Genomic DNA, 10,991 nt, shown 5'->3' with positions numbered 1-10,991 from the left:
TTATCAGATTCTAACATGGTATCAGAGCTTTTCTATGTGCAAGAGTAGATTTTAGTTTCCTTATTTGAGAGATTCGGGGGGGGGGAAATAAACTTTATTGTAGTTTTTTGAAAAACGAAGTATGCTCTTCTCTTGCATCTTTGGATGATCCTGAGAATCAGAAAAGTTTTGACAAAAACAATTTTTCTCTGGGGTTCCAATCTCAAATCTGACAACCAACTTGCATATTTGGAGTTTTCAATCAGTTTTGCAGGTTCCAACATGCCATTGATGGACTTAAAAAGCTGATCTAACATTTGCATGTCATATTTTGGTTGCTGGGGTCGTTTTTTGATTTTTGGAGCTGTTTTTTACTGTTAAAGGCGTCTGATTTACACTATAGCAACATTTTTTGTATATCAGCAAGAAAAATGCTTTCTGGGTTTTGTTTGCAGCCCCGAAAAACCATTTGGGTATATTTTAGATTTTGCATGCAAGCTGTATATTTTGCAGAATCAAGCATGCAAAGCTACAGCCATACCCCTCTCCATTGGCAGTCGCAGATTTGAACGCAGTTTTCAAATGTCTCGTTCTTGCTCATACGGACTCCGATTTTGATGATTCTTATTATGAACTTGGCTATTTTTTTGTGCTCTATCCACTAGTGGAGTTGTTTTTTCATTTTCATGCATGAATTCTTCAAAAATTGCAGATTCTCAGTCGTGACTATGCACAGTTCTCGTTTTGGAAACTTCGGAGGATCATAACTTTCTCATACGACCTCGTATCGAGGCGATTCTTTTTTTGAAAGTACATAATTTTTTGAGTAGATCGCAGTGGTGCTATTTTTTTCCTTGATTATTGTGTCCAAGTTTCACTTTTAGCATATGCTCTTCATGAGGAGGCCCTATCAATTTTTCTTCCGTAACTTGAGCATACAGACGTATTTTTTCGATCTGAAAAATGCGTCAAAAAGCTAGTTCTGAGACAGAGATGATGGTACAAATTTTTTTTATTTTTGCTACAATCAGGTTGCCTATTTTGGCAGTCAAATCTAGATGTTCTATTTTGCCTTCCGGGAGCTATATCTCGCTCATTCAGACTCTTTTCTAGGCTCGCCAGATATCGTTGGAAAGCTGGTTCTATGAGTTATTCAGTTGCAGAGGTCTTTTATCCAGATTCTACTCCAAGTTCTTTCTCCTTCGAGTTTTGCACTTTCACACTCTAGCGGATTACTTGGATTCTATAGGTCTTGGAATCTCTTCTTCTGTTCTTTTGGCTCACTCTTCTTTTCGACTCCTGAGCATTGTATGATTCTATTCTATTGCATTCCTTTTTCTGTAAACACACTGAGATAAAGTCCCTGCTTTTGCATATTTGGGATCTTGTACACCTTGTGTTTGTTTGTACTCGCACTCAGTTATAAAGTGCCATGGGGGGTCATGATGTTTTGCCATTTTGTGCCCATCCACCTTTGTCAAGTGAATTTTTCTTCCACGACATTAGCCTATGCAGTGTGTAAGTGACACCACCCTTTATCTTGTGCTTGTACTTCTATTGCACTATTGGTGTTCCTGATTCTTCTTCTTGCAAATGTTTTTGGCATTGCATTTTAGTGTTCCTGTCACCCCTCTCCCTATTCAGCATTATGGGGTGGTTCACCTGTTGGCTCTATTGCTTCTTCAGTTTGGTTGAGTGATCTACGTATTCAATTTTTGTTCCTATGTACTAGGCGGATGCAGTGGCTAGGCACCTATGCATTTCAGTGAGATGGTTCATCTACTATATAGACACTCATTCATTCCTACCTTTGGAGGTCACCTCTTCGATTGATCAGCTCTTCAAACTTTGTCTTCTCTACCTGGTCATGCACTATTTCAATGGGGGTTCCAACAGTTTCTTCTGACAGTGTTTGCACCTTCATGCTTCAGAGATGCTTCATGCTCTTTTTTGTTCCTCTCTTTGGGACATTTCCTATATTGGAGGCTTAGTTTCCTTCATCTAGTTCTTTTTCTCGTATTGGGTACCTGATGAAGCCTTGTTGCCGGGACCCATTTTCCTACTTTTATAGCTTTGCTAGGTTAGCATCCACCTAAGCTTCGCTTATGGGGGGGGTGTTAGTGTAGTTTTTTATTTTTCTTATTTTGCTAGGTTTTTCCTACACTTTTAATAATCTTGCTTAGGTTAATAAAGCATGTCTTATTAGGTGAATGGTTGTGAGGTGTCACCTTCCTACATGTGAGCATTCATTAGCTATCTTGGGAAGATACTTTGCTATCTTTAGTCCGATAGATGGTTGCTCCTCATTGGTTGGTGTTGCCACCTCCTCCCTCTTCCTAGCCTATATAAGCATGCTACCTGGCTTGTATTTGGATCTCTTGTTTTTGCATCCTCTTAATGCTATTTTGCTTCCAGCATTTGCATTACTCTCTTGGAGACTAACTCTATGATGCTATTTTAATTTTGTATCATTTGCATTCATAGTTTAGATATTTACTCTTTGCACTAGTTTTCTGGGTTATTAATCTTATCAGATTCTAACAAATACAAGTATTAGATGATGATTGATTTGTTGAATAAGATGTAAGTGGAGGGATCTTATTGAAAACCTTTTTTGGTGGAAAATCAAAATTCACAATTTTCTAGCTCCTTTTTTTCAATTAGTATTAGTCATGTTCCTAGAAAATGTAAGAAGGTGATAAAATATATGACAAAATAGAGCTCTAATTAGATGAACATGTGGAATACTGGGTATTGGGCCTCTTATCTCTGGAGTAGTATTGGATGCTAGAAGAATTGGTAATGGATGACATGCGAATTTTCTTGGGTGTCAGGTCTAATTCGTTAGGTGTTTTCCTTGTTGTCTAGTTGGTTTTCTGAATCATCTCTTTTTTATTTTTACAAATTTCTTCTGATTCATAATTTTTAGTCTTATTTAAAATATATAAAACCTTGTTTTTTCTTGAAATCCTTAATAATCAACATCTCAATACATAAAAACCTTTATAATCATCACATGAATAAACCTTCTTCTATTATATGGCTTGTTTCTTCCATTCATCATTTTTCTACCACATGTGCCTTATTGCATGTAACAAGATTTATAATAAAAACAACTTAAAGGGAAACAAAATTAAACATAATGAGTATCTCTTCGCTAACCTTTTTAAAACCTTTAAAAAAATAAAATCAACAAACAAGTCCCTTTAGTCTCCAAACCGATATTAATATGCTCTAATTTATGCCTCTTTCATTTTTTTGGCAAAAGTGGACAAGCCACTGAATATATTAATTGTAATTTTAAAAAAGCATGATTAAAAAACTCAACTGGGAAAGAACCAACAAGAAAACCTGGAATTGTTGCTAAATAAAAAAGTTTGGATCATTGAACTTTACATATAGTAACCTCCATGAAGATACAAAAATAACATATTTACAATATGGACCGAGTATTAATCTTATTATGTCCAACTTCATGTTTTTTAATTTCTCATATCCATTAACTATCCTTCCTCCATCTCTGCAAATGCAGATTCAGTAGCAAGACCATGTCCACCCATTGACTAGGAATCATTTCTACAACCACTATCAGGGTTGTCCACTATTGGCAAGAACCAATCCAGACTGAACATCACATCACTTGAGTGGTCCTCATGAATAGGCACATCCCAACCAAAAAAACCACCCAAAGCGGAGGCATTTGTTGTGTCGAGGGGCAAATATGCATTCAACAACTCAATATCTTGTTGATCCTGCACATTGTCACATGGGGCTGAAGGTGACCACTCCAAAGGACCATGTGGGGCTGAGCTAGATATAGATTGTTCGAAAGGGCCAACAAATCCAACAAGGCCTCTTTCATTAACAATATTGAATCTTGATTGTCAATACCTTTTTTACCTTTCAATATCACAATAATGTCTTTCTTAGGTTTTAGTGGAAATGAGAACAAGACCTTGAATATATTTTCTAGACCATGTAATTACATTTTTTGCAACTATTTTAAATAATGTACAATTACATTTTTGGCAACTATAATTTCTATTCAAAGCATATTCAAAAAAAACTATTCTACTTATATCTAATGGGAAATATCCATAGACCCAAAATGAATGTATCTTTGTATTTTTCTATCTTCAAATATGCATCCATTATCTCACCATTTCTAATAGTGTACAATATTATGTCACTTTCTCTAATTTTAGCATCATGTTATATTTTCCAAGCTCCATAAGTCCCTTTCATCACTACATACCTGTCATCTATCAAGACCAACTTACCAATATCACACCCCTCACTATTATTTCAAAATCCTTAGACATTGCAACAAGTGCTTAGCAACTCACAATTGCTTGGACATAGGATTTCACATCACCATCCCATGAAAAGATATAGAGAAAATGAAATGTGTAGATTAGAGGGTTACCCATGGCAAGGAGGAAGTCATCGACACAATAAAAATGATCATCACTACCTAAATGATTGTGAAGAAGAGAAATTTCTACACCACCCACTCTTAGATAATTTGACAAAATTATCAAATTTATCATGAGCATATGATCACAATTCTACTACCATCACAAACTTTCAATATTGTTTGCACCTTCACAAGATTGTCACTGTACACACCTACCTCCTTTTCCATCACTTGATTCATTATTTGATTGTGTATGAGGCTCTAATACCATACGAAGATGAGGTGGTTACACTTTTATTAATTCATTGATACATATTAAAGTGTGCAAAACTTGTTGATATGTGCAAACTAGATATGCTAACAAAACTGCTCAATATAACCAATACTTAATAATTTACGAAATAAACATGTCATGCCAACAATTCTTTGGGAGTAATAGACTAAGGCTATATCTGCAAGGTAATTTTGTATGCATCAATAAAGGTGATGAACACATCATTCAATACAAAGTCACTTGAAGCTCAAAACATTAAAAAAAAAGGTTAAAACAAGTGTACACGCATAGAATATTGGCCTAGAACATGAGTCCTACCTTGTAGTTGAATTGTAGATGGGGATAAATAGAGAGAGAATCAAGGAAACAAACACACGATTGAACACGACTTCAAATCCTACCATGAACTTTGATTGATTAAAACTAGGAGCACAAATTCAAGTGAAAACTAAAAAACAAATGCAAACTTAAGTTGAATGGATGCGCTCATCATGTGCTTGGTGTTTGGTTTCTCTTGAAAGTTTTGAATGTAACAACATTTATTTTCTCTAGCGACTTCTTCTTCTAATTTGATTGAGAATGGAGTTTGATTTTAGAGTTGGGATGGAAGGATTAAAGGCTTGAGATTCATATGAAATGAATGACTGCGATTGAATGAGAAGATCTTTTGAATCAAAACTAAAAGGAAGGTGGAAAACATACTAGTAGTTATTGTATTAAAAGTTGAGATTACCATATATGTATGACCAATATTCAAAGTTGATTTGGATTTGGATAGATGGTAGTTGGATATGAATAACTATTTTCATTGATTAATTTGATGGATAAGATTAAGGATTGATGGTTTTGACTAAGTTTTTTTTTTAAAAAATTGGTTAGTTGGAGATGGATGATTGAAATTTATTTGATGAATCAGATGACTACCAATTGGGAATCACTTTCATTTAAGATTCTAGAAAATTTAATGTACAAAAATATATGATATGAATTTTATCTTATAAAATAATTATATTTTTGAAATGAAAAATAATATTGAACAACTTGAACCAGGGGAAGCTTAAACGTGCTCAACAAATACTTGACGAGAAAAATATTACTAAAAAAGAGATTGAAGAAGTGAACAAAGATAGGAGGACACATTTGAGCTATTATAATACTATTGAGGATTCCAAAATTGATTCTTCTTTGTGTCTTTTTCAATGATGATGGAATTGAACAATAACATAATAGGATCATTAGACTAATGATAAGCTTCTTTAACTAAGCTTGAAATAAGGATACAATTCTGTATAATATAAGCCTTTTTATACACTATCTTTAATATGATTAAATAAAATATTGATTTATTGGAAGAGAATAATTTATGTAAACAACTAATATGAGCTGTTTAAACAAAAACCTTTTGCTTAATTATTACCAAAATTAAGTAAAATGCTAAAAATGGATTTGAGCTGGGAAAGAACACCCACTCTATCCCCATCTCCTAATTTGTCGGGTCACTGCAAATCACGGAACAAGTTTGAACATTCACAAACGTTCACAGTTTTTCAAATGTGTACATTCTAATTATAGATGCAGCGATGGAACGTCCAGGGAATTTTGACTTGCTCCCAATCGTTATGAAAATATTTACACGTAGCCCAATAGTTTTAGCTGGTAACATCAGGTATTTGTCAGATTCAGATACGATCTTTATATGGTAGCATGCCCTGTAGATTAAAAATCATTAATATAGAGTGTGTTTTCCCGTGGGGAGTTTTCTTATTTATGTCAAATTTATCCGTGCTGCTCATCAATGTATGTTTTCCCATATAGAATTATTTTCCAACGGGTTATCAAAATTTCAAATGAATGAATATTCAGATTACAGTTGCAAATGTCTGTGTGTATAGAGCTGACAATTCGGAACTGGGTTGCGGTCATGACGTTCTCTTGCCGATTGATGACATCCCCAGGGAGGTAGGATGCCCTAGTTTAGGGTTGAAGATATTTTTATAACACCAGAGTTTTAGGCTAAATGATAAAGGTTTTCATATTGTAATCTCCACCATTGCCTTAGAAACTTTAAGATCCTTTTTGCTAAGTAATGTTACTGTTCTCAGGAGATTTTTGTTGTTGTCCAAAGGCTGTGAATCACTTCATTTCATTGTTTATATTTCAGGAGGTCCAAATTACTGAATGGCAGATCTTCGTAGGTTTCCCAATTCTTCACCTGTTTGTCTTTCGTTAAACAATGAAAGTGGCGTCGGTTATTTTGAGGAAACCAAGGACTTCGCTAGGACCATTAGGAGAAACTGTATTTTTTCCTAGGGTTTTTTCCCGCTATGCCCTCGCAAATGAGAATGTTGAAGGGCAAGGGACCAAATCGGGACCAGGGTTTAATCCTGGCCATGTAGTTATGGTAATCAAACACAAAAAGGACCCTCTGAAGGCTCTTGAGGTTTTCAACTCTGTAGTCAAAGAGGAAGGCTTCAAACATACATTTGCCACCTATAAGGCTATCATCGAGAAACTTGGATTTCATGGGGAGTTTGAGCCCATGGAGAAGGTTTTAGTAGAGATGAGGAGGGATATCCATGATAATATGTCTTTTGAAGGAATCTATATTGGGGTGATGAAAAACTATGGTAAAGCTGGGATGGTGCAGGAAGCTATGGATACGTTTGAGCGAATGGAATTCTATGACTGTGAGCCGACTGTTAGATCATATAATACTGTTATGAATATACTTGTCGAAAACAAGCAATTTATTCAGGCACATAAGATATATCTTCGAATGAGAGATAAAGGTGTTGAGCCTGATGTGTACACATTTGCCATCAGGATAAAGTCATTCTGTAGAACTAATAGAGCTGAAGTTGCTCTGAGGCTTCTTTGCAATATGCCAGAACAAGGTTGCAAGGCAAATGCTGTTGTCTATTGTACAGTAATTGGTGGTCTATATGAAGAAAACAAGGCAGATGAAGCTTCAAAACTGTTTGACAGGATGCTTGCAGAAGACATAATTCCAGATGTGGCTACATTTAATAAACTGATACATAGTGTTTGCAAAATTGATGGTGTGGCAGAGAGCAACACACTTCTTGATAAAGTGCGGAGCAGAGGAGTTATTCCTAATGTGTTTACATACAATATCATGATTAGAGGCATGTGTAAAGAAGGTAAGGTGCAAGATGCTGTTAATGTTTTGGATGAGATTGCATCGATGGAACTGGTCCCTGATGCTGTCACTTACAATACATTGATAAGTGGCCTATGTAAGGCCAAAATGGTTTGGGAAGCGGAGAAGCTTCTTCAAATGATGGTGAGAAAGGGTTGCATGCCTGATGATTTTACATACAATACATTGATTGATGGGTTCTGCAAAGCAGGTATGGTGAAAAAGGCAGCTGACCTGCTTGGAGATGCAATATTCAAAGGCTTCATTCCAGATCAAATTACATACTCCACACTTGTGAATGGTTATTGTGAGGATGGAAATTTGGAGAGGGCCATGGATCTCTTCAAGGAGGCAAGCAGCAAAGGTTTAGTTCTAGATATCACAATATACAATGCTCTTGTCAAAGGATTATCTGAGAAAGGACTCATCCCAGAAGCTCTACAGCTTGTAAACAAAATGTTAGACAAGGGTCACAGCCTGGATATCTGGACATACAATATAATGATCAACGGCCTGAGCAAAACCGGTCATGTATATGATGCCAGTAATCTTCTCGATGAAGCTTTGAGGAATGGTTGCACTCCTGATATCTTCACCTTCAATACCCTCATTTATGGATTCTTCAAAGTTTCTAAATTAGACGAAGCTCTAGAGGTTTTTAATAGAATGCGAAAATATGGAGTTACTCCTGATATAATTACATACAATACGTTACTGAATGGCCTTTGCAAAAGAAGAAAAATTGATGAAGTATTGCAATTATATAATCAAATGGTGAACAAAGGTTGTATTCCAAATGTCATCACATACAACACAATAATGGAGAGTCTCTGCAAGGGACGAAGGGTTAAGGATGCAATTGAGCTATTTGAGAAGATTCTGGCTGAGGGTTGCACTCCAGATGTGGTCAGCTGCAGTACACTGATCCATGGTCTCTGCATTAATGGGCATCTCAAGGCTGCGTTTAAGCTTCTACGAAGGATGAATGAATTAAATGTTGTTCCTACAGTGGCAACTTACAATATCTTAATACATGCATTCTGTAATAATTTGGAAGTTGATATTGCCACCAAGCTTTTTAAAGAGATGATACAGAAAGGATGTGTTCCTGATGTTTTTACTTATAGTGTGCTGATTGATGGCTTCTATAAGATGGGAAATGTAGATTCTAGCTATCGTTTGCTCATTAAGATGTTGAACAATAAACTCATTCCTCATGCTGTTACATTTGGTCGGGTGATTAATTGTCTTTGCAAGAATCAAAGAGTTGAGGAGGCTGTTGGTATTATCCATGCCATGGTGAATAAAGGCATAGTACCTGAAGTGGTCAAAGAAATTTTTGAGGCTGACAAAAAGTTGGTGGCAGCCCCAAAGATCCTCTTGGAGGATATGCTGTTGAAGGGTTTTGTGAATTACCAAACCTATGAACTTCTTTTTAAAGCTCTTAGAGAGAAGAAAAAAATACGAAAACTAGAAGTATATGAAATGAAATGCTAATCAAAGGTTATAAATCTTGTTCCTCTTTAGTTTTGGTGACTTCTCATCCCAAAGATTTTAAACATGATACTGTGCATTGGTGAACTTTGGATGAGACTTACAATATCAACCATTGCCAATTGGTATTTGGCTGCAGAGAAGGACTGACACTCTTATGAACTTGTACAATGAAGAGCTCTCAGTTTCACAAGGTAGGAGATCAATTTATTTTGTGATAAGGTTTTATGAAGGTTAAATCTTCACACTGGGAACAAAAATGATCTGTAGCAGATAGGTAATTGCACCTTACAGGTAATGGATGAAACATCTCCCATCTTATGCTTAATGATAAAAGGCACAGCGAGGTGCTCTCTTTAGGTAAGAATGGTAGTTGATTTCTCAGTGAGGAAATCAATTACATTTGTGATTCAGCTGTATGTTAACCCATCACACTGGGAACAAAAAGTATTTTTTAGCAGATTTTGAATGGCATCTACCAGCTAAAGAATGACCCAATCTCCCATCTCAATCTTAATGTTAGAAGCCACGACAAGTTGCTCACTGGAGGTAAGAGCATTACAGAATTCTACTTCTCCATTAGAGTGCATGCAATTGTAGTTGTTATTGATCTCCTGTAAGCTTGAAAACAACAGCAACCGGCTTTGAAAATGAATGGTTGGATTGTAGGAAGTTTAAGATGTTCTTTCTTTTATTAATTTAATAATTAAAAATATTTTGCATTTTTCATGGCTCAGGTAAATACCATGGCCGCAAAGAATTTCTGGTGAGATTGTTTGAGAATATGGAAGATACACTTCAATAACTAATTTGAATGTGGGATTTTATTTAAGGAAAGGTAGGGTTCTTTTGAGTTCAATAATGCACTGTGCCCGATGGGAATTATCTTGGCATATGAAACCTCATTTTGCACCTACAATGTTTGGTCAGGCTGCATATGTCCTACCCAGACGTAGATATGAACCCATGCCATTATGTCTAAACCACAAGAGCTTCACCATCTGGCGCACCCAGAAATTATCAACTCATTGCATTATCTTATGGAGCCTTTCAATATGGGCCAAAGTAAACTAAATCAGATTCAGTACAGTATAACCAGATTTTGTGCAAGATATTGTTCTTTATATGGTCTGATCAATGTTTATGTATGTGCTATTTCATAGTTTGATGTAAAATATAGTTTTACTGCTGAAGTGAAATTGCTGTTGATGGTAGTTTTTAAATAATACTGTTGTAAATTAGTAAATTACATCTGGAGATGGAGACAAGCAAGATAATTAGCTGTCTTTGTATTGGCGTATCTTTTATTATATGAATTATCAAGGCACTTGAAGGAATCTGGAGAACATATTACTTCTGGTCTCCATGTATATATGGCTGCTATGTGCAGTGTAGGTTGGCTTCTATATGTTGTTGGAAAATGCTAGTTCGTAATGGATTGAACCTTGCTACTGACACCATATTTTTGCACTTAGTCCTATACATATATGCAGTGAGAATTAAATCACGTCATATTTTTCTTCAACTTAAAATCAACGTGCTCATTTATTTATTATTCTAAAGAGTATTTAGCTAAGAGTATGCAATTAGGCTCTTCTGGAGGGACATAAATTCTTATGCTTTCTTGAGGCCAATCAAACATTTTCAGAATCCTTATTTGGGTTTGT

The 10,991-nt window shown here is 35.6% G+C and overlaps 1 protein-coding gene across 4 annotated transcripts; it reads left to right on the top strand.

The window, feature by feature from the left end:
• The first annotated feature begins 6,092 nt into the window (after positions 1 to 6,092).
• Positions 6,093 to 10,661, top strand: LOC149535646 (Pentatricopeptide repeat (PPR) superfamily protein). Of its 4 annotated transcripts, XM_089805584.1 has the most exons (5): positions 6,094 to 6,336; positions 6,563 to 6,629; positions 6,832 to 9,873; positions 10,062 to 10,162; positions 10,255 to 10,661. In XM_089805584.1, exon 3 carries the CDS (start codon positions 6,904 to 6,906, stop codon positions 9,325 to 9,327), a length of 2,424 nt encoding a protein of 807 aa, XP_089661710.1. In that variant the 5' UTR covers positions 6,094 to 6,336; positions 6,563 to 6,629; positions 6,832 to 6,903; the 3' UTR covers positions 9,328 to 9,873; positions 10,062 to 10,162; positions 10,255 to 10,661. The 4 variants fall into 4 exon arrangements, with proteins under 4 accessions (XP_089661709.1, XP_089661710.1, XP_089661707.1 ...); XM_089805581.1 differs by having other exon boundaries at positions 10,062 to 10,661; XM_089805583.1 differs by having other exon boundaries at positions 6,093 to 6,336; positions 6,563 to 9,873; positions 10,062 to 10,661.
• The last annotated feature ends 330 nt before the right edge of the window (positions 10,662 to 10,991 follow it).

Source organism: Cupressus sempervirens, chromosome 10 (genome assembly GCF_028749045.1).
Source record: "Cupressus sempervirens isolate cs-2001-9-10 chromosome 10, ASM2874904v1, whole genome shotgun sequence".
Classification (NCBI taxonomy): domain Eukaryota; kingdom Viridiplantae; phylum Streptophyta; class Pinopsida; order Cupressales; family Cupressaceae; genus Cupressus; species Cupressus sempervirens.
This window is presented reverse-complemented; position numbering and strand designations above follow the sequence as displayed.